The sequence below is a fragment of the Artemia franciscana genome, chromosome 9 (genome assembly GCF_032884065.1).
Source record: "Artemia franciscana chromosome 9, ASM3288406v1, whole genome shotgun sequence".
Taxonomy (NCBI): domain Eukaryota; kingdom Metazoa; phylum Arthropoda; class Branchiopoda; order Anostraca; family Artemiidae; genus Artemia; species Artemia franciscana.
In genome coordinates this window covers 25,475,682-25,500,796 of record NC_088871.1, presented here as the reverse complement: position 1 = coordinate 25,500,796, position 25,115 = coordinate 25,475,682, and the positions used below count along the sequence as shown (strand labels likewise).

The 25,115-nt window shown below is 33.1% G+C and overlaps 1 protein-coding gene across 1 annotated transcript; it reads right to left on the bottom strand.

The window, feature by feature from the left end:
• Positions 1 to 783: 783 nt before the first annotated feature.
• On the bottom strand, positions 784 to 23,680 carry LOC136031196 (cyclin-dependent kinases regulatory subunit-like). Its single transcript, XM_065710554.1, has 3 exons — positions 23,521 to 23,680; positions 16,958 to 17,085; positions 784 to 1,048 (listed from the first exon to the last, which is right to left on the bottom strand). The coding sequence occupies exons 1-3, from the start codon at positions 23,583 to 23,585 to the stop codon at positions 984 to 986; spliced, it is 258 nt and encodes an 85-aa protein (XP_065566626.1). The 5' UTR covers positions 23,586 to 23,680; the 3' UTR covers positions 784 to 983.
• Between the last annotated feature and the right edge of the window lie 1,435 nt (positions 23,681 to 25,115).

Sequence of the window (25,115 nt, the reverse complement as noted above, 5' to 3'; positions counted from 1 at the left end):
ATATATCATGGACGGAAGGAGGCGTCACATGTGCAAGGCATTATCCCCAATGCCTAGCCATCCATGCAAATGCGTTTGGTCAGTTGTCAAAATGTCCACATAAATTTAAGAGATGGCACACAGTGATTTTACTGAGATACAAGTTAAAAGAGATTGGAGTCTCTTAAAAATATTGCTTACCTGCACAGAAAAAAAACAGGTTTGTTGCAGTCTCCTGAAGCCTTCAGCTCCTAAACATTTATGCCTTTCTAATAAGGATCTTATGGTACATTTGTCTGTATAGTTACGAATGTCACTACAAGACACTAACGTCCTTTTCGGTTCTCCAGAATATTGCAGATATAGATAAATACTTTTCTATGAAGTATACCCTTTTCAATTGTCAGTTTTATGGATTGGAAAAAGGGGAGAATGCAGTAATTCGACTAGGAATAGTTTTACCTGCAGCGAATCAAGAACAAAATTTTTATTAGTTTAGAATTGTAATATATTCTTTTCAAATAACTATAACATGAAAATTTATAGACAAATGTCAAATACGACTAACAATTATATAGCATCAACTTAAACACTAAACCAAAACAATTTTATCACAGCACGTTGCTGATTTTATGGGTATTATTTTTCATATTGAAGAATCTGATAATTAAAATCTGCATTGACATAACCTAGACAGTCACCATTTTCCCAACAAAATGTCATTTTAAACTGCCTCATTTTTAGAAAATGTGTTCAAAATGTTCTAAATGATCTTTGGCCGATACTTAAAATATACAGAGCAAATTTCAACAAGTATGTTTTATTTCAAAAGCTATAACCTCCAAACTATGATACTAGAAAACTTTTTTAAGAAGATCGCATATTTCGACGTTAAAAATACATAGTTCTTCAGTGAGAAGCCACCATAAAAACAGGAAACATCGTTGTTTAAGCACTGAACCACTTATAAAAAAAAACGCTTGAAATTAAAGCAAGGATTACGTTTAACTTTCTTCTTCTGATGGAGGGGGAGTAGTGATTGGACGACGAAAGAGCAGAATATGAGGCTCTGAAAATAAAAATTCTCTAATATATAGACTATACTTAACATATATAACTTGCTGAAATTATCACACAAAAATTAGCAAAAGTTTAACCAAATGAACTAACTCAAAAACATACATATTTTTAAAAGAGATAAAATGACAAAAGTATACATAACGGGTGTTTAAATTAATGGGAAGACAAGCAAAATTTCTTTTTGTATGTGTATGCATCTGCCATAGTTTGTTTTGTCATCTTGGGGAATTACTTCTTACTTCAAGAAAATTTCTTATGAATGTACTAAGTTACATATCAATATAGTGCTCAAATGCTTTACCCTGAGATCTCGTAAAGTTTAAACAGCGAAGATATTTTTATCTTATTGGCGAACTAGTTCATATTTTCAGGGAATTTCTATGTGAATGTACAAAGTTACAGGTTAATCAAGTGCTAAAATACTTAACCTGAAATCTTGTAAAAATTAAACAGCCAAATCAATTTTTGTCATTTTGGAGAATCAATTCCTAACCTCTGAGGATTTATAATATATTTATAATATATAATATATAGATCTATAATATATAGATTTATAATATATATATATACTAGCTGTTATATATATATATATTATATATATATATATACATATATATATATATATAATATATATATATATATATATATATATATATATATATATATATATATATATATATATATATATATATATATATATGTTTTTAACTACGTAAAACCTGCGAATATACAACATTCTTCGCTGTCCCATTGTCTGTGCATATAAATAGATTGTCAGGTTTACTGACTCTTGAACATGCAACATATAATTGTCCATGGGAAAAACAATCCGTATTCAGATCTATACCTCATTATTCTAATGATGTGTCCCGGTCGTCATTTATATTCCCTGTGTCCCGGTCGTCATTTAGGTCCCGGTGTCCCAGTTTTTAATTTCTCTTTGAGTGTCCCGGTCTTCATTTATATTCCCTGTGTCCCGGTCGTCATTTGTGTCCCGGTCTGTTATTTCTATTCGAACAATACCTGTGCCCCAGTCGTCATTTATATATCCCGGCGTCCCTGTTGTAGTTGTGTCCCTGTGTCCCGGTCTTTATTTTTATTCCCTGTGTCCCGGTCGTGATTTGTGTCCGGATGTCCCAGTCTGTAATTTCTCTTTTGAGGTTCCCGGTCGTCATTTATATTCCCTGTGTCCCGGTATGTAATTTCATCAGTTGACAAACATGACGTCAGTCGACAAACAACTTCATGACGCATACAGCTCAATCCTTATAATGACGTCAGTCGACAAACATGACGTCACTCGACACACACAACACACAGACAACTTATTTTTATATATATAGATATATATATATATATCTTATATATATAAAAATAAGTTGTTTGTCTGTCTGTCGACTGACGTCATGTTTGTGTGTCGACTGACGTCATGTTTGTCGACTGACGTCATTATAAGGATTGAGCTGTATGTCGTCATGAAGTTGTTTGTCGTCTGACGTCATGTTTGTCGACTAACGAAACTACAGACCGGGACACAAATGACGTGTTATGTCTGTTATAACGTAATAGAGGCAACAATCTTGACAGGGCCTTTTGAGGGTGAGGCTTTTCTTATTCCACACATTCTCATGATTCCAATGGATCTGCCTTTTCAACCTAAAATATTGCAATTCCCAATTTGATTAGCATATTTAGTTTTCAGTCCAAAACCACTAAAGCTATTATGTAAATATCAAAAATATTTATGTTGTCTGAGCAATAATTTTTAGTTTTTATTTCAAAATAGAAAATTACCTGACAATTTTAGAATTATATCTATCTATATATATAAAAATAAGTTGTCTGTCTGTGGATCAGGTGACGTCATGTTTCTGTGTCGACTGGCGTCATGAAGTTAGTTGTCGTCCTTTTTGCTATGACGGTGACGTCATTAAAGATATTTAAGACATATATGTTCACGTAGAAATCTATTAATGTTTAAGTTTAAAATGACTGATGAACTTACAATGGCAAAAGCCGATGAAGATGCTCAAAGAGTCTATGCCAAAAAACTTGCTGCTGATAGAGAAAGTCAGAAAAGAAAGCGTGCCGAGGAATCAAAAGAACAGCAAGGAAACAGGCTTGAGGCTAAAGAACGCAAAACCGCGCAGTTAGATGAAGATCCACCTGGACAGCGAGAGTCAAAACATATCAAAACTGAAAATGATAGCGATGATGATTGGGTTTGGGATCTTGACTTGGATAAAGTCATCAATGCCTACCAGATTTTAGTTAAAAAAACAAAGGTTCGGCGATATGTATTTCATAGTGAAGCTGAAAAACAAAGAAGAAAAAGAAAACTGAAAAAAGAAAAAATGTAAAAAACTAAAAAATACTAAAAAGAAAAAACACTCAAAGAGAAATTACAGACCGGGACACAAATGACGACCGGGACAGAGGGAATATAAATAACGACCGGGACACTCAAGGAGAAATTACACACTGGGATACCGGGACACAAATGACGACCGGGACACAGGCAATATAAATGACGACCAGGACAACAATGGCAACACCCGAGGAAGCTGCTCAAAACGAATGTATTCACGCCGAAGTAGCTGAGTTGGTAAAGCGTTATGTTTCAGGTTCTAGGTCCGAGAGGCTCCAGGTTTGAGCCTTGGCTTTAGCATTAATACAAAAGAAGAAAAAAACTAAAAAAGGTAAAAACTACAAAAAAACTAAAAAGAAAATATATATATATATATTTATATATATCATCTTTTCCACAAAAATAATAATTTAGTGCTTCTGCTTAAAAACAGCAATCGAATTGATGCCTCCTGATACGCAACTATCAACAAAGTGGCAATCGTTGTGGTCGGTGATCAGTTCTTACCTCGAGATAATATTCTTTATAGGCAAAACAATCAGTTGACAAGAATTGCTTAAACTCATCGATGCTACGATGCCCTACAATATCCTGACGAATATAAATGACGCCCGGGACACTCAAATAGAAATCACAGACTGGGACACCGGGACACAAATGACGACGGGGACACAGGGAATATAAATGACGACCCGGACACAGGGACACAACTACAACGGGGACGCCGGGGGCACAGGGGGATATATAAATGACGACGGCAACAAAGGAAATGATCGATTAGCAATCACCATCAACAAAGCTCAAGGGCAATCAATAGAATCATGAGGTATAGATCTGAATACGGATTTTTTTGCCCATGGACCATTATGCGTTGCATGTTCAAGAGTCGGTAAACCTGACAATCTATTTATATGCACAGACGATGGGACAGCAAAGAATGTTGTATATTCGCAAGTTTTACGTAGTTAAAAACATATATATATATATATATATATATATATATATATATATATATATATATATATATATATATATCCGATGAAGATGCTCAAAGAGTCTATGCCAAAAAACTTGCTGCTGATAGAGAAAGTCAGAAAAGAAAGCGTGCCGAGGAATCAAAAGAACAGCAAGGAAACAGGCTTGAGGCTAAAGAACGCAAAACCGCGCAGTTAGATGAAGATCCACCTGGACAGCGAGAGTCAAAACATATCAAAACTGAAAATGATAGCGATGATGATTGGGTTTGGGATCTTGACTTGGATAAGGTCATCAATGCCTACCAGATTTTAGTTAAAAAAACAAAGGTTCGGCGATATGTATTTCATAGTGAAGCTGAAAAATAAAGAAGAAAAAGAAAACTGAAAAAAGAAAAAATGTAAAAAACTAAAAAATACTAAAAAGAAAAAACACTCAAAGAGAAATTACAGACCGGGACACAAATGACGACCGGGAGAGAGGGAATATAAATAACGACCGGGACACCCAAGGAGAAATTACAGACTGGGATACCGGGACACAAATGACGACCGGGACACAGGCAATATAAATGACGACCAGGACACAGGTATTTAAGAATATCGTTCAAAGACAAATTTTTAATTGTAAGAAGACCGTTGAAAGAGAAATTTCTAATTGTAAAATGACTGAAGAACCTACAATGGCAACACCCGAGGAAGCTGCTCAAAGCGAATGTATTCACGCCGAAGTAGCTGAGTTGGTAAAGCGTTATGTTTCAGGTTCTAGGTCCGAGAAGCTCCAGGTTTGAACCTTGGCTTTAGCATTAATACAAAAGAAGAAAAAAACTAAAAAAGGTAAAAACTACAAAAAATCTAAAAAGAAAATATATATATATATTTATATATATCATCTTTTCCACAAAAATAATAATTTAGTGCTTCTGCTTAAAAACAGCAATCGAATTGATGCCTCCTGATACGCAACTATCAACAAAGTGGCAATCGTTGTGGTCAGTGATCAGTTCTTACCTCGAGATAATATTCTTTATAGGCGAAACAATCAGTTGACAAGAATTGCTTAAACTCATCGATGCTACGATGCCCTACAATATCCTGACGAATATAAATGACGCCCGGGACACACACACACATATATATATATATATATATATATATATATATATATATATATATATATATATATATATATATATATATATATATATATATATATATATATATATATATATATATATATATATATATATATATATATATATATATATATATATATATATATCTATATATATCTATATATATATATATATATATATATATATATATATATATATATATATATATATATATATATATATATATATGTATATATATATATATATATATATATATATATATATATATATATATATATATATATATATATATATATACACCAACTAGGTATACATATACATATATACCAACTAGTACCAACATATATACCAACTAGGTATATACCTATACATATATATATATATATATATATATATATATATATATATATATATATATATATACCCAACACCCAACATATATATATATATATATATATATGCTAGCTGTTGGGGTGGCGCTTCGCGCCACCCCAACACCTAGTTGGTGGGGCGCTTCGCGCCCCCCCAAGCCCCCCCGCGCGCGTAAGTCGTTACGCGCCATATTAGTTACGCGCCATTGTAGTTGTGTCCCTGTGTCCCACCTGTGAATATAGATAGATTTATATATGTGTTTCAAACTACGTAAAAATTGCGAATATACAACATTCTTGGCTTTCCCACTACTGGGAGCTTTCCGTTTCCAATTGCCAGCAATTGATCTGAAAATGTTTGACCAGAGTCATCGTTTTGCAATCGGACACGCATATTTGTAGTTAATTTTAATATTTTTACGTGTGCCCATAAATTAGAATTTTTCAGGCAAGCATTCATTTCGTCTGCAGGAGTTAAACTACGTAAAAATTGCGAATATACAACATTCTTGACTTTCCCATTGTCTGTGCATATACAAAGCCGTATGTACTAATAATGACGTCATATGCAAACGCTCTTTTTACAAACAAACAAACATGCATACACACAACTCGTTTTTATATAGATAGATAGATAGATGCAATACAAATTAACTGCGTAAAACTTGCGAATATACAACATTCTTCGCTGTCCAATTGTCGCTGCATATAAATAGATTGTCAGGTTTACCGACCCTCGAACATGCAATGTACAAAGGATGCTACTAAGAAAGAAACAATGGAAAATCCACCTTTACCTCATATCCAAACCACAATAAAGATAGGTGAGAAGCTAAAAGAAGTTGAACTGGAAAAATTCAGGAAAAGATTACTGAACATGTACCTAGAAATCACTGAATACAGATACATTAATCATGAAATGAAGCATCCAGAAAAAAGAGTTGCAGACATAATATTCAGAATGAGGACTGGGCATGCAAAGACGAAAAAGATGCTGAAAAGATGGAATATGACAGACTCATCTGACTGCAATGTCTGTGGGGTGGAGGAAGATTTGCAACATATAATTATGGAATGCAAAAAGTATGAGACTGCAAGGTCAAGACTAAAAGAACAAGTAATAAAGAGTGGTATTCAGTTCAGAATAAAAGAACTGTTAGGAAAGGTTGCAAAGAATAAACAAAGGGAGACAGTTAAGTATTTAGGACAATATGTAAAGGATACTGGCCTAATTGATGTTTTGTAAAGTAATGAAAAGTTTAGTATATGTGGGTGTATGACAATGCATGAATTGTCCGGTTCTTCCTCCCCTGTTAAATAATTGTAAATCAATATTGTAAATATAAAATTGTGTAAGTATGAATGATTTACTGGATTTTGTATTATTTTATTTTTTTATGGTTGAATAGTCAAAATATATATAACCTAGTTTACTTTTTATTTGGTGGGGGTATATATTTAAGTTTTATTTTTATTTCTTTGTTGGTATTGGATTTACCACTTGTTTTTATATATGTTTGTTAATGAAAGCAAGTTGTCAGTCTGTTGAATTAAATTATATTTGAAAATTGGTAATTTTATTTTTTGTTATATATATGATGAAAGTGTATTGATTGTTGTTTTTTTTTAATTTTTTTTTGGTACTTTCTGACGCCACTATAATGAGGGATTTCCTAAGGACGGTAGGACATCCCTCTTTATGTAGGAAGTGCAATGATTTTGTTAGTTATAATTTTTATGGATTTGTGCACTTTCTAAATTTTTGACTATTTTAATTATTGTATTTATAATAGAGTTACTTGATATTTTATGATTTTTGACAGGGTATTAGACTAATTGTTAGTTTGTGTGTAGTAGATTAATCAGTATGACAAAGCATGACTGTGAAGAGTTTTTTTTTTTTTTTTTTTTTTTTTTTTTTTTTTTTTTTTTTTTTTTTTTTTTTTTTTTTTTCTAGGTTGATGATAAAACAGAAAAAAGATCCTGGAGCATAGAGAAGAAATTCTGGAAGCTCCATCCAATTACACCAACAACAAAATGCAACGTACAATTGTCCATGGGAAAAACAATCAGTATTAAGATCTATACCACATTTTTCTAATGATTGACCTTGAGTTTTGTTAATGGTGATTGCAAATGCTAATCGAATTGGGAATTGCAATCTTTTAAATTGAAAAGGCAGATCCGTTGGAATCATGGGAATGCGAGGAATAAGAACAGCCTCACCCTCAAAAGGCCCTGTCAAGATTGTGGCCTCTATTAGGTTTTCCATTGTTTTTTTTACGGCAAGTCGCGTGCCATTGCAAAGCTTTGGTGGGTTGATATTTCTTAAAAGTATTATTGGTACGCCTATTTTTAGTTGTAGCACGTGTGGTGGAAACCCTGAAAGATCTATGGAATTTAAAAATTCAGATGGATAATTAACCGCTTCATTTGGTTCCAAAACTGTGTCGACTGACTTGTAAAAGACTGCCTGGTCTCGAATCTTGGTCAAAACAATAATGTTGATTTCGTGGACGTCTATATTTTTGGGTGCGAGAATCGCTCTTTCACTTAGCCATTTATTATTTTTATAATTTTTTAGAATATTCGGAAATACTTTTTCAATCAATTCATTTTTGGACGTCACTAAATTACAGAAATCAGCAGGTAGTTGTATACGTCCTGAAATTGAGTCTACTGGGAGCTTTCCGTTTCCAATTGCCAGCAATTGATCTGAAAATGTTTGACCAGAGTCATCGTTTTGCAATCGGACACGCATATTTGTAGTTAATTTTAATATTTTTACGTGTGCCCATAAATTAGAATTTTTCAGGCAAGCATTCATTTCGTCTGCAGGAGTTGATCTAGGTATTACAGGTAATGTTTGCCTGAAATCTCCCGCAAGCAATATTAATGTGCTGCCAAAGGGTTTCGACTTTCCTCTCAAATCTTTCAAGCATTGATCTAGAGCCTCGAGCGATTTTTTGTGTGCCATTGTGCACTCATCCCAAATAATAAGTTTGCATTGCTGCAATACTTTACCCATCCCAGATGATTTGGAAATATTGCACGTGGGAGTTTCTGTAGAATGCAAATTCAGAGGCAATTTCAAAGCGGAATGAGCAGTTCTTCCACCAGGCAGCAATGTTGCGGCTATTCCGGACGACGCAATTGCCAACGCTATATCATTTTTGATCGAATTGATGCCAGAATCAGTTTTATCACAAACGTTTTACCAGTACCTCCTGGCGCATCCAAAAAGAAAATTTCTCCAACGTTGTTATCGACACAATGCATTATCGTATCATAAATGTCTTTTTGTTCCGACGTTAACTTGGAAATGTTATTTTGTACATACGACAATAGATCACTCGTACTGTAACTTTGTTCACGATCCAATTCTACACATGTCGAAACAGCAGCGATACGGTTAGGTTAAGGCATTCCCAAATCCTGAAGAGGTTTGTTTGCCATACGTACGCACAAATCTTCTATAATAACTAAAGTGTAGTTATAAATTTCTGATGTAAAATCAAAAGTCATATCTGACGTCTCTAACTGTTTTCGATGGAGTATATCTTCGGACATTTTTGACTTAGATTTTTCCCATAACTCTGTAGGAGCTGATGGAGAGCAAGTTGTTAAAATGATGCCAAACAATGCACGAATTTGACTTGGGGTTGACGTTTCGCACGCGTCATTGATGCAGTTATCCAGTGTTGGTCATTCTCCAATAAATTCAGAGCTTGGCATGCACTACGGTAAGTGTCATGTATAGTACCGTTTGCAGTTCTCAAATACTCAAAGGATGTCGGACCGGGTACATTCACCAAAAGCAGGCGTAGAAAGAAGCATTCATGTTGATTGGGGTGAACGGTGTAGAATCTTCCTATCGTGGTATCTTTGAAGATGGTAGGTTGGCCGTCGACTGACTGGCTTCACTATGAAATACATATCGCCGAACCTTTGTTTTTTTAACTAAAATCTGGTAGGCATTGATGACCTTATCCAAGTCAAAATCCCAAACCCAATCATCATCGCTATCATTTTCAGTTTTGATATGTTTTGACTCTCGCTGTCCAGGTGGATCTTCATCTAACTGCGCGGTTTTGCGTTCTTTAGCCTCAAGCCTGTTTCCTTGCTGTTCTTTTGATTCCTCGGCACGCTTTCTTTTCTGACTTTCTCTATCAGCAGCATAGACTCTTTGAGCATCTTCATCGGCTTTTGACATTGTAAGTTCATCAGTCATTTTAAACTTAAACATTAATAGATTTCTACGTGAACATATATGTCTTAAATATCTTTAATGACGTCACCGTCATAGCAAAAATGACGACAATAAAATGATGCCAAACAATGCACGAATTTGACTTGGGGTTGACGTTTCGCACGTGTCATTGATGCAGTTATCCCAGTGTTGGTCATTCTCCAATAAATTCAGAGCTTGGCATGCACTACGGTAAGTGTCATGTATAGTACCGTTTACAGTTCTCAAATACTCAAAGGATGTCGGACCGGGTACATTCACCAAAAGCAGGCGTAGGAAGAAGCATTCATGTTGATTGGGGTGAACGGTGTAGAGAAGAAGCATTCATGTTGATTGGGGTGAACGGTGTAGAGTCTTCCTATCGTGGTATCTTTGAAGATGGTAGGTTGGCCGTCGACTGACTGGCTTCACTATGAAATACATATCGCCGAACCTTTGTTTTTTTAACTAAAATCTGGTAGGCATTGATGACCTTATCCAAGTCAAAATTCCAAACCCAATCATCATCGCTATCATTTTCAGTTTTGACATGTTTTGACTCTCGCTGTCCAGGTGGATCTTCATCTAACTACGCGGTTTTGCGTTCTTTAGCCTCAAGCCTGTTTCCTTGCTGTTCTTTTGATTCCTCGGCACGCTTTCTTTTGTGACTTTCTCTATCAGCAGCAAGTTTTTTGGCATAGACTCTTTGAGCATCTTCATCGGCTTTTGCCATTGTAAGTTCATCAGTCATTTTAAACTTAAACATTAATAGATTCCTACGTGAACATCTATGTCTTAAATATCTTTAATGACGTCACCGTCATAGCAAAAATGACGACAACTAACTTCATGACGTCAGTCGACACAGAAACATGACGTCACCTGACAGACAGACACCCAGACAGACAACTTATTTTTGTATATATAGATATAGATATATGTATATATATATATATATATATATATATATATATATATATATATATATATATATATATATATATATATATATATATATATATATATATATATATATATATATATATATATATATATATATATATATATATATATATATATATATATATATATATATATATATATATATATATATATATATATATATATATATATATATAAATATATATATCAACGGCGATACGGAAACGAATTATGATGAGCAGGTGAAATTTTTTTTTGACATGGAGATCGCCTCTCTAGCATTAAATGCATTGTCAAGCTCCTAAAGCGGAAAGCTTCCTGCAGGATAAATAAGGTTAGCGCAATGCGTTTGAAGAATGGAGGAATCCAGCTTAGATATCATCTTGCTCGTTTAATGTAGATGATTTCCACACAGTTAGTTCTTCATCCTCTTCTTGCATTGGTGACTTGATACGAATTCCCAAGAAAGAAAAGTCGACACTCAGTGTTTTTCTTTCTGCCTGATAATTGTGTCAACTACCCCTTGCAAGCTTTTCGAGCTATTGTAAATCGACGAAGAGAAGCATAAATTTTATGCCGCTCCATATCAGTCCAGTTGGTGGCGAAAGTTGATGCAGTGAAGCGCTCGTTTTGGCTGGACATGAAGTCCGTTAGACGTTCGGCTCACTGGTGCATTCCGCCATGCTTTTGTTTGCAGCAAAACGACGAATAAATACGACCAATATTAGTGCCTTTTAAGACATGTATTGATGCAGAAAATTCGCCTGAAGCTGCCTCCTGATAAATATACTCCTTCCGTATCGTGTGACGAACTTACCGATGTTCGCAAAGGAGCCACGTAGGGAGCCGTCTCTTCCCTAACAGCATTCAATAATTAGGTCCTAGATGCCTAAGCGCAGTGTCTCTCATCTTGTGTCCTGTTTGGTCTTCTCTCTTGTTTTTTATGCTGATGACATTCTGAATATCAACATTCATAGAGAGGATTTCTAATATTTTGAAATATTAAGCCAAGGTTACATTAAGACAGGTCTTGACTTTATCCCTGAAATGTCAGAAATAATACTTTTAAACTGGAAAAACTTCCCCTTGACCCCCTTCAATTGTTCTAGGAAGCTCTGAAATCAAACCTGGAATTCTCAATTGGCTCGTCTCTTGAACATACTCGTCAGCTGCTAGTATCCCATATTAAGTGCCTTAATAGAGCAGCACTTGCAAAACCAAATGACAAAATTGCAATGCCCCACATTCTTTATTGTACATCCCTTTTAAAAATTTGTATTCAAACAAACAAACAAAATATTATGTCGCATTGCTTCAAATAAGACAAATACCTACTTCGCCTTCCCCATAGACTTGAGATACAACACTGATTAGAGATTACAAGATCACATAACCATATGGAGTGGTTGAAAATTAAATTCAAAACCATAATTCAAAGGTTCATAATTACAAGTGGCACAATTTTCTTCTACAGTAATTGGCTGATTTGTTTTATTGGTTGTATTTGTTGACTCCTTTATTTTGTTGTTTTTCGTAACTTTTCCTTGCTCTGTCATGATTTTTGTCAATTCAACAGGTTATCAATAAATTTACATATATATATATATATATATATATATATATATATATATATATATATATATATATATATATATATATATATGTATATATATATATATATATATATATATATATATATATATATATATATATATATATATATATATATATATATATATATATATATATATATATATATATATATATATATATATATTTATATATTTTTATATATATATATATATATACTAGCTGTTGGGGTGGCGCTTCGCGCCACCCCAACACCTAGTTGGTGGGGGCGCTTCGCGCCCCCCCCCAAGCCCCCCCGCGCGCGTAAGTCGTTACGCGCCATAATAGTTACGCGCCATTGTAGTTGTGTCCCTATGTCCCACCTGTGAATATAGATATATATATATATATATATATATATATATATATATATATATATATATATATATATATATATATATATATATATATATATATATATATATATATATATATATATATATATATATATATATATATATATATATATATATATGGTTTTAACTACGTAAAACTTGCGAATATACAACATTCTTTGCTGTCCCATTGTCTTTGCATATAAATAGATTGTCAGGTTTACCGACTCTTGAACATGCAACATATAATGGTCCATGGGAAAACAATCTGTATTCAGATCTATACCTCATGATTCTAATGATTGCCCTTGAGCTTTGTTGATGGTGATTGCTAATCGACCATTCCCTGTCCCGGTGTCCCGGTCGTCATTTACATCCCCCTGTTTCCCCCGGTGTCCCTGTTGTAGTTGTGTCCCTGTGTCCCGGTCGTCATTTATATTCCCTGTGTCCCGGTCGTCATTTGTATCCCGGTCTGTATATACATTCGTTTTTTAGTTTTGTTTTTCTCCTTTATTTTTTTCCTTTTTTTTTCTTTTTTAGCTTATTTAGATTTTTAGATTTTTTAGTTTTTTTATTAGTTTTTAGTTTTTTTTTCTTTTTAGTTTTTTTGTCCCGGTCGTCATTTATATCCCCCTGTTTCTCCCGGTGTCCCCGTTGTAGTTGTGTCCCTGTGTCCCGGTCGTCATTTATATTCCCTGTGTCCCGGTCGTCATTTGTATCCCGGTGTACCGGTCTGTATATACATTCGTTTTTTAGTTTTGTTTTTCTCCTTTATTTTTTTCTTTTTTTTTCTTTTTTAGTTTATTTAGATTTTTAGATTTTTTAGTTTTTTTATTAGTTTTTAGTTTTTTTTTCTTTTTAGTTTTTTTGTAGTTTTTACCTTCTTTTTAGTTTTGTTAATTTTTTTTTTTACTTATGTCCTGGTCGTCATTTATACTCCCTGTTTCCCGGTGCTTTGTTGATTGCTAATCGAACATTCCTTTTGTCCTGGTCGCTTTCTCTTTGAGTGTCGTCATTTATTTTTTTCTTTTTTAGTTCTTTTAGTTTTTACCTTTTTTAGTTTTTTTTAGTTTTTTAGATGAAAATTTTTTTTAGTTTTTTAGTTTTTTTAGTTTTTTTAGTTTTTTAGCTTTTTTACTTTTTTTATTAGTTTTTAGTTTTTTTGTAGTTTTTGCCTTTTTTTAGTTTTTTCAGTTTTTTTTTTAGTTTTTTATTGGTTTTTACCTTTATTTTAGCTTATTTTTCAGTTTTTTCCTTTTTTTTAGTTTTTTTTAGTTTTTAGTTTTTTTAGTTTTTTACCTTTTTTTAGTTTTTTTAGTTTTTTTAGTTTTTTAGCTTTTTTATTTTTTTTATTAGTTTTTAGTTTTTTTGTAGTTTTTGCCTTTTTTTTAGTTTTTTTTATGTTTTTTAGCTTTTTTATTAGTTTTTAGTTTTTTTTGTAGTTTTTGCCTTTTTTTAGTTTTTTTAGTTTTTTAGCTTTTTTATTTTTTTTATTAGTTTTTAGTTTTTTTTGTAGTTTTTGCCTTTTTTTAGTTTTTTCAGTTTTGACGTCACCTGATCCAGTTTTTTCAGGTGACGTCACCTGATCCACGATCCACAGATCCACAGACAACTTATTTTTATATATATAGATAGTTTTTTTTTTTTACTTATGTCCTGGTCGTCATTTATACTCCCTGTGTCCCGGTGCTTTGTTGATTGCTAATCGAACATTCCTTTTGTCCTGGTCGCTTTCTCTTTGAGTTTCGTCATTTATTTTTTTCTTTTTTAGTTCTTTTAGTTTTTACCTTTTTTAGTTTTTTTTAGTTTTTTAGATGAAAATTTTTTTTAGTTTTTTCCTTTTTTTCTTTTTAGTTTTTTATTGGTTTTTACCTTTATTTTAGCTTATTTTTCAGTTTTTTCCTTTTTTTTAGTTTTTTTTAATTTTTTATTTTTTTTAGTTTTTTACCTTTTTTTAGTTTTTTTTAGTTTTTTTAGTTTTTTAGCTTTTTTACTTTTTTTATTAGTTTTTAGTTTTTTTTTGTAGTTTTTGCCTTTTTTTAGTTTTTTCAGTTTTTTTTTTAGTTTTTTATTGGTTTTTACCTTTATTTTAGCTTATTTTTCAGTTTTTTCCTTTTTTTTTAGTTTTTTTTAGTTTTTAGTTTTTTTAGTTTTTTACCTTTTTTTAGTTTTTTTAGTTTTTTTAGTTTTTTAGCTTTTTTATTTTTTTTATTAGTTTTTAGTTTTTTTTGTAGTTTTTGCCTTTTTTTAGTTTTTTTAGTTTCTTAGCTTTTTTATTAGTTTTTAGTTTTTTTTGTAGTTTTTGCCTTTTTTTAGTTTTTTTAGTTTCTTAGCTTTTTTATTAGTTTTTAGTTTTTTTTGTAGTTTTTGCCTTTTTTTAGTTTTTTTAGTTTTTTAGCTTTTTTATTTTTTTTATTAGTTTTTAGTTTTTTTTGTAGTTTTTGCCTTTTTTTAGTTTTTTCAGTTTTGACGTCACCTGATCCAGTTTTTTCAGGTGACGTCACCTGATCCATCCATCCACAGACAGACAGACAACTTATTTTTATATATATAGAAGATATATACTAGCAGTGGTTTTGTTTGCTGGGGGGAGCAGTTGCCCCCCTTCAATAATTTGTAGAAAAAAAAAATTAAATAACGCATGCCCTTTGACTCACTGGATGTACGCCCCTCTTGCCCCCTCCTGATAAAAATGCTGGAGCTACACCTGTGTATACTAGGTAGAAAGTTTGCAATGCCAGCCTCCCTTGTAGTTGAAAGAAATGTATCACTAGACGAAAAGATAAACACAGAGATATATGGACACATTTAAACTTTCTGTTTAATATAAAAGTAATTTTTGGATTTTTCTCACACTGCCTATCATAAATAAAGTTTTTAAACTCAGTTTTTAATAAAGAAAAACTATAACGACAAAACGCTTTTATCGTTTTGAGAAACAATAATTATTTTCTGGGAATTTCCTAACAAATGTAAAATTTTGTATGTCATCTGCAATCTTGTATATTTAAACAGCACTTTCTGACATTTTGGAAAATCTAATTCATATTTTCATATAATTCTTTTAGAAAGTACAAAGTATCAAGATAATCAAATGTTCAAGTACTTTTACCCTAAGATCCTGTAAAATTAAAGGATCCAAAACATTTTTTGTTGTCTTGGGAATTTAATTCTTATTTCCAAGGGAATTTCTTTATGAACCCACAAAGTTATCAAATGCTCAAGTACTTTACCCTAAGATCTCGAAAAAATAAAAAAGTTTGGTTAATCAATTTGTTTTGGCTTCTGATCAGTAAATAACAAAAAGGTTGAAAATGATCCTGAAAAGGGAACTGTCACAAAGAAATAATTCAATATCACTTACTTCAGTTCAGTCAAGCTCAATTACAAGACCAGTTAAGCTACAAGCCTTCTGTTTTCTTTTTTATAATTTATTTTTTAATTCATTGATGCTACAGGTGGCAGCCAAACAACACTTAGAAGAGCAACTTTTAAGGCAGAATCTCAGCTTGATTCTCAAAAAGCATCAGAGCTACCTCAGACGTTTTTGTAAAATAAACAATTCTTTAGCTCCTTGTTAATGTATTAGTAACCTTATAGACATACCTGAGAGGTATTTCTAACCAGAGTCAACATGACTAATATAGGAAACAAAATATGAATATGTTTTAACAAGTGTTCTGAGATATTGGGGGCCTCATCTATCTGTGCCTTCCTTGGTGCTACTTCCATGCTGATGCCATGATTTTGACTCACTATTGCCTACCCATCTACTTAAGGGATTCATGCAAGTCAAAGGCATGCTCCAACACCTAGATAAAGAAGAATCTCTGTGAAGCAGGCACTTTACTTGCAAAGTTATTAAAGCTCTTTAGCAAGCATTTCATGAATAAAAGATTTGACAAAAAAGATTACCTGGCTTGTGTACCATATAGTGAACCCATCCTTGGCTCTGCTGAACTCCTAGTGCTCTCCATTCGGCTTCTGACATAAGCTTGGTTTTTGGAACAAGCTTCACTAGTTCCTTCGGCAGCATCACATGCCTAAAAATATAAAACTGCCTTCAGTTTGAGAAAGAAGGACAAAACTAAGCTTCAGTGAATCAAATTGGCCATTATAACATTAATCAGAAGCTCTTTCTGTTTGAGCAGCAAAATTTTGTAGTTGTTATTCAAAATATACAATCTGTTATAGAAAATAGTATGTCCACTTAGTAATTTAAGTTTAGGTCATATCTCAACTTTCATACTTATTCACAAAGAGGGGAAGCTCCTTCTATTTTCACCAGATTGGTCTTAAGCACATCCTACTCCCTTTAAAATTAAAAAATAGTAGCCTAAAAATTTGTGGTTTCTATGTTCTTACTCCACTTTTAGGACCCCCCCATAAAAAGTTTTATCTTAGTTGCACTTCTGTTAACTTGGTCGGCCTGGCTAGGTGGTTGGCGTGCTGGTTTGAGAATTCTTTCTCCAAGGGGCACAAGTTCAATTCCTGGCATAGCCAGTTATTTGGTTTGGGATGGGGGTCAGTTGTGTGACTCGAGCTCAGCTAGAGTCAGCCCAGCTTTAAATGGGTACCTGGAGAAATCTAGGGAAAGTAATCAGGAAGGGTGTGCGAAAACATAGGATGGCTGCCTCCTCTCCCGCCCCCATTCCACTTCCTGGCTGAAGGACCATGAAACAGAGATCAGCACTTCCAGCTTGAACCTTAAAGGTCTATTGCTGTCATAATTGTCATTTTTATTCAAGGAAAAAACAATATGCATTTTCTATGGGCCCTATTGATGAAACTAATGTGTATATAATCCTACCACATGCAGGAAGGATAGGAAAAATTACAGAATTTTGGCCTAATCTGATCTTTCACTAACCTTCCCCCTCAGCCAATCCTCTGATATCTTCTCTAATTCTCTGAAAGCACTTCAACCTAAATATAAAATATTAGGGCTTTGCTAAAACGTAAATAGATTGCTTCAAACATTGTCAACAAATTTTTGTGAAAATTTATTTTTCTGCCAATTTTTGTACATTTAAAGGAATAAATTTAAAGGGAGGTAATATTGATTGGTATCTATGTAATGCTAAAACAAACAAACTAAATAGTTCTCACAAGAGCATTTATTTTAATAGTTTTTTCCCTGGCAAGTTCAACCAGTAGTTTTATTTTAAATATTATAATGAAAAAGAAATGCTGCTCAAACTATTATTTTCATTAAAGCACAAATGCTTCATTCAATATAGTCTCCAATGGCTACATGCAGCTCATTATTTTTTGCCAGTGGATGATAGTTGAATGTCAATTACCTTTTATAAATAAAGTTCTCAAATGTTAAGCAATTGACATCAACAGTTTCTAAATTGATCCTGATTTGAAGAGGTTTGTTTTGCCAATAGACAAGATATTAATGGAAAGTAGAATTGGAGCCTTCCAATATTGGAAACTTGTAAATTTGACATAATTTAGATTTCAACAAGATGAAGCACAGTGAAGCTAAACAAATAATTACTCAAATATTCTCTTAATAATTAAATCACTCATTGACTAAAATAACAATCAATATTAAAATTTATCAAAAACGTTAAGTAATTGACAAATAAAAAAAAAGGTAAAGGATACAGCATTAGACTTTACAGTCCCTACCGGTGGTGCTGATCTCTGTTTCTTGGCCCTTCAGCCAGGAAGTGCAATGGGGGGGGGCCAACCATCCTGTGCTTTCGCACACCCTTTCTGTTTACCTTCCCCAGATTTCTCCAGGTATTCATTTAGAGCTGGGTCAACTTTGGCTAAGCTTACAGAGTCACGCCACCGACCTGCATCCCAAACTGAACAATTGGGTAAACTGGGATTCAAACCCGCGTCCTCTGAGACACAGGATCCTGAATCCAGCTTGACAAATGGCACTGATAATTGAATATTTGAACTAATACTAAAGGATCAAATATTAAAAATTGTTAGACTGTGATCCTAATTTGAAGGTTTCACAGACATTATAGCCATCTTCTAGTGGCAACAATTCATGAAAATGCAGCATTTTACAAAAAGATTTTTTTTTACTAAAGATACAAAAAAAATTTAAAGATAGGGGACAATCCTGATTCAGGAGAGGTCTAACATATATGTATGTACAAGGTTGGGGAACAAAAGGATTTTACCCAATACCCCACAGCAGCATAGACTTATATAGACAATTGATTCTTGTGTAACATTGATATCAACAAGGTTTACTGTGTCTACCTTTCTACAAAAATTTGAGATAAAATTTCATTGGGTTGAGTTTTTTTTTATAAAAAAACATTGGGTTAAGTTTTAAATCTGAGTTTTTATGGGTTGCTTGAATGTTTTGACCAAAGTCAAATTTAATCTTTATTTTCTGTGGGTTGGACACTCCCTGAATTTTTTTATATTGATAATTATAGTTATTGATAATGAGTGTATCTAATCAAAAAATTTGATTATTAAAATCAATATATCCTAAATGAACTCAACTTAAAAGAAATGTAATAAGTCTATGTGTACATGGTTAGAAGCTAAAAGGGAAGCAGGCTACATTACACCATATGTAGCACCAAGTTATGCAAAATGCCAAACTTTGTAAAAATTTTACACTGATGGAAGTCATTTAGCTATTTTGCATTTTTTTTTTTCCTGTTTCCTTATCTTCTCAAACTTCTAACCCTGCTTCTCAATCTCCCCTTTTTTTGTGAGCTTTTTTTTCTCAATTAACTTCTACTAATTCTCTTTCTGTCTGCCACCACTTGGCTTAGGAGAGCATCCATTTGATTTAAATGCTGCTGAGCATGTAAAAACTAAAACTGACAAAAATCTGACAGTATGGTTCAACCTTTACCTACATATGAGAACAAAATGTAAAATTAGGACACATATTTTCTAATAAAACGGTGTTTCCTTTCCTGGTTTCAGATTAAGCAGTAAAAACACAAACTAAATGAATAATCTAGGAATTTGAAATGAAAATAGGGTGATTGAAGTTAAGTTTACCAAAAATTAAGTTTTACTAGATAGGAGCTATCCCACTCCTCAGCCCTCTGCTAAGTCCATACATAATGTATTAATAATATAGCACACTCAATTTGGATAAGAATTAGAAATTATTTTTGAACTGCAACTGTGAGGTGAAATTGACCATGAAATCCTAACAGAAGTCATTCATTGGGTATTGCACCTGAATTTATGCCTTCCTTGTAGAGATGATGAAAATTATTTCTGAAATGATTTTTTTTTCTGTTTTTCATATTTACAAGTCAGTGTGTTATCTTTACAAAATGCTGTTTCCCAAAGAGCTTTCATTACCATCTCCTATTTGGTTTAATGTGGACTGCAGCCTCCTTTGTTCAAGGTAAATGATTTGTCTTCTGGTGGAGATGATTGTACTAGGAATTTGGTTCTAGCACTGCTAAGCAATCAAGCCTGAGATCTCCTAGCAAAGAGAGAGAGAATCTGGTGTTTAGGCAGACGCCTTAACCACTCGGCCACAACCGCTTTCCTAGCAAAGTCCTTTTTGGAGTCAATGTACTTTTGAAAAACTTGCCATACATGAGGGTAACCTTTAAGAATGCAAAAGTCCCTCTGTTTGTCTCCTAGAAACAGCAAAACCTCTATCTTCACTTTGTCAACTGCAGAGTTAGACTGTGATGAATTGCTTTCATCTTCTGAGAATTCATAGAAACTATCACCTGACAAGTGGCTGGACTTGTCATCATCAGGATCACTTGTTCTCATCCTTTTAGCCTCCTCAACCAACATTGTTGCACCTGCTTCTTTCCAGCTGTCAGGGAATAGTTTGTTCTTGAACATGAGCATGATGCATGTTGCAAAGATGTAGTCTTTGCAGCTTTAGATAGAACCCCCCAGAAAGCTAAACTGCCACTCAAAACCATCTAGTAGTGCACTAACCAATGAAGCAGTGTACTTCACAGACTGCTTGAGCTTCATCAGTTTTTTTTCTGAAAGCTTTTGATTATTGGATAAATGCTACCAAAGAAACATTTTTCTTTCAGAAATGTTTTCTTGAACAATTTTTTGCCAAATCCTGAAATCCTGCTACTTTTGAGTTTTGAAATTTCTTTTTTTTTGAAAAATCCTTTTCTGTAAAAAAGTCATTCCATTGAAGTGGAATGTACTTGGGTGAGTACTTCAAAGTACTTTAGAATCTATTGGTACTTCAGAGCTTTAAGTACCTATTTATTTTACTAAGCATTAAGTTCTCCTAGAAGAATGTACTTAAGCAAAACTCAAGTACCTTGATTTTATACTTAATTAGTACTTGAATTATAAGTACTTGATGTACTTCCCAACTCTGATTGCAACAATAGTAGTGTAAATTAGCTATTTCTTTTTACCACATACCCTTTAATAACTGATTAATCATTATGTAATGTATAATAATCACAATTGTTGTGACACTGATGTTATAATAATGTTAATTGGACTATTATGTTGAAAAAAACTGCATTTTGTTTAAACTTTATTACATATTTAGTTTATTACTATTATTAGTTTATTACATTATTACTATTATTAGTTTATTACATATTTAGTTTTATTACATATTAAAATGCTGGCACAGAAATTCTTTAAAGCACACATCCTACTTTTTCTTTCACTTCTCTTTTTCCATAATGCAAATGCTCCAAATGAGATTCATTTATTGTTAAAAGTGTATTCAACAGCTAGAAAAATCAAATTAAACAAAACAGAGGGGTAAGGAGGGGGGTTACAAGTTGAGAATCCACCTCAGACTTTTCTACAGCACCAGACCTCATTCACAAAGAAGAGCCAAATTGTATTTTAATAAACTGCACTTTACTGAAAACAATACCTTTTTTGAGCTGTGTGTTTAGATTTCTCATAATATATATAAAAAAAATCACTATCATACCCAAGATTACTCAACAAAGCAAATAAATATGGATTGAAAGTTTACTATATATACTATATACTTATATATACTATATACACTTAATATATATACTTCATGGGGGAAAATCCCTATATTGGGTAAAATTCTAGTTGATTGACTTTTGGCTATCTTGGAAAGGGGTTAGGTTTGGAAAATGAAACTTTCAGGGATGAGTCTAAAGGCTAAAGTATGTCCTGGGAAGATATTCTGAAATACCCACCTCTACTCCTTCTCCCTCTAGAGGGCCCTGAAATTTACCTACATGACAGGTCTATAACTATTGAAATTTTGACAAAACAAAATTTTACCTTAATTTTCAGTTACCAGTTGCCTTTTCTCTACCTTTAGTTCTGAAAATGCAATTCCTATTATTTGAGAAGCATTCTGAGGCATATCAATGTTCTGTTTTTTTTTCAAAATTTAGGAAATGTATTTGAATATCTTTAAAACCTCATAAATTGGGATTGAGCAATGTTGTGAGGCTGAAAACAATTTTGTTGTACTTCATTCAAGCAGAAGATCTATTGCAAGGTTTCACTTTTATAACATATATTTTTAAAGGCCATCAAAGGTCAGGGCTGTCTAGAGGGTGAAGAAGTGGGGGCGGGTACTTCAAAATACCTTCCCAAGACATACTTTAGCCTTTAGACTCATCCCTGAAAGTTTCATTTTCTAACCTAACCCTTTTCTGAGATAACCAAAAGTCAATCAACTAGAATTTTAACCTATATTGCTCTATAACTATATTTTAAGGTAATGATAGTAACCTACTTTTATTAGCATGATTGGTTATGAGCATAGAATTGAGGCTATTGAGAAAAAAATGACTGCTTAGTAATATGCAGAACAATTGTAGTAACACATTTTGATTGATTCCACTACAATTTAACTTCTCCTCCTAATTTGTATACAGCTCAAAGCATATATTCTCTATGATATGCATCACTCTTGTTTCAACCTGTAAATTGAATTAATCCTCACTCAATTAAAAATTGGAAACATCATGGGAAACATCTAGCCTAATTTGGGTTATAGCATACATTTGCAAATTAAGAGGGGGGGGCAAAAAATGTGATCTGTAGTCAGAACAGTCCAACTAAAATTATTCTACATATTATGAACCAGGCTAAGAATTGTTTTCTTAGCATGGTTCTTTCTCACCAGCCATAACATAGAGCTTCTACACAGCCTATGTTTCTGTTAGAAGAGCCTTAAGTCTCAAGTGTGATCATTTTTTTGATCAGAATTAAATGGGATGTTTCTAAGCTTCCTATTTTGTTCAATTTCCTTAGTGCTGCTTGTTTCCAAAGAGGAGGATTCTCCCATTGACAGTAGACTATCATAGCCCATCCTAGCCTAGGCACATTTAGCACACATCTGGGTAGATAAGATCAGTAAAACAGGCAAGTTCAAAATTAGCTTTCAGAAATTCATAGTCCATTCTGGGCTAACAATGGTTTAGTCTACCACTATGTAATAGGCTATCCAGGCTACCCTATAGTCAATTATGCTAGGATATCCCAAAAGAATTATTCAGAAATAAGAGAGAAACCAATACCTGTACTCAAACTTATCATCATAGTATTTGTCAGAATAATAGATTTCTTTGCTATATGACGACATTTTTCAAAGCTATTTATGAAACACGCTCAAAATTTGAATTTGTTTTTCCAGTTACATATACGGTTGTTTAATGAACTTATCTTTATAGATGACACTGTCACAAATTATTTGCTTTTTAAGGCACATCGGCGCCAACATGAGGCTAAAAAATGATTTAAGAAATTTTCAAGGGGAGCTCTTTGGGATGGAGAAACACTCTGAACATATGTTTCGTGCTCAGGCAGTTTTCTGGTACAATAAATCATTAGCTTTAGTAGATTAGTACGTCTACTCTTGTCTTGGGGTTGGTGAGAATTAAGCCATGTTTCATTTTGGTTTTACCTCTGATTGACTTAACTCTAATAAGTCACAATGAGACACAACCTGCAGTAAGGATTTAACTCAAGCTGCTGTTTATTTGGTTTTTAGGGACGAATAGGAAAGTAAATCAACTAAGAAAAACTACAGGGATTTTTCTACACAACGGAGGGAAATAGTCTTATCCGTATGAAATGTTCACACAGAAAAGACTTTTCGAATATACAAGCGTCCCTACAGCCCGAATGGAAAGACATACAAGCTGCAGCACACCTCCGAGATGACAAAAGAATTTCTGTGGATGTCCTGGGTGCTTCTAAGGACAGAGGATGAACTAAGGTCTAAGGTAAGGCACGCTTCATAACCCGATATCTCCAAAAACACCCTGGCAAGCAGCCAAACGTGTTAAGTGACACAATTTGCCACCAACACGGGGATTTCTCCAGTTTAATTATTATTATGGGATTCTCAGCTTCAAGTAACGTAACAAGAATAGGGAGCCGGTCTAAAAAACGATATTTTCATAAATACAAGACTAAAAAGAATATCTTAACAACCAACAGGAACAGGCTAACAAATAAATATAAAAAAAGACAAGTGTTTGGGACCAATATTTGGTTTATCTTTTTTGTCGACTTCGACAAGCGAAGGAACCAAATAACATTTATTTGTAATTTGTAATAGGTAATTAAGAAGTGCTTCGCGAAAATCTAAATACAACTGATCCAAATTGCTTTTGCTATTATTCATTTAAACCTATAATGTTTTGGCTTCCAAAATCCAGCTTATAAATGTGTATTGTAAAGTGAAAATCTTGTATCAAAACTTATAGTATATATAACATAAACTTATTAAGTATTCTTTAATGGCCTGATAATGTTTGTTGCCTTTGATATTTCTTTTATGTTGTGTCTGACTAATTAAAGCTTGAACAATTATTTTCAAGTCCCTTTTTCTTTTACATTTAGGGACAAAGTGGAGACGATAAAGCGATGGAAGCCCAACCGATATGTTTTCTTACACTTTTTTTATTCGTTTTCTTTCCGTGTTGCCCATATATCACAAAATGAAAAGCCTTTAGACAAAGGCTTAATATTAGCTGCAAGAATTAATGTTATATCAACTGCTTCTTTGCCGAGAAATTTTTATGCCTGGATATTTTATTTGTTTCAGAGAAACGACTTAACAATCATTCAATCCGTGCCATAATTGATCACCAACTAAGCTGGAAAG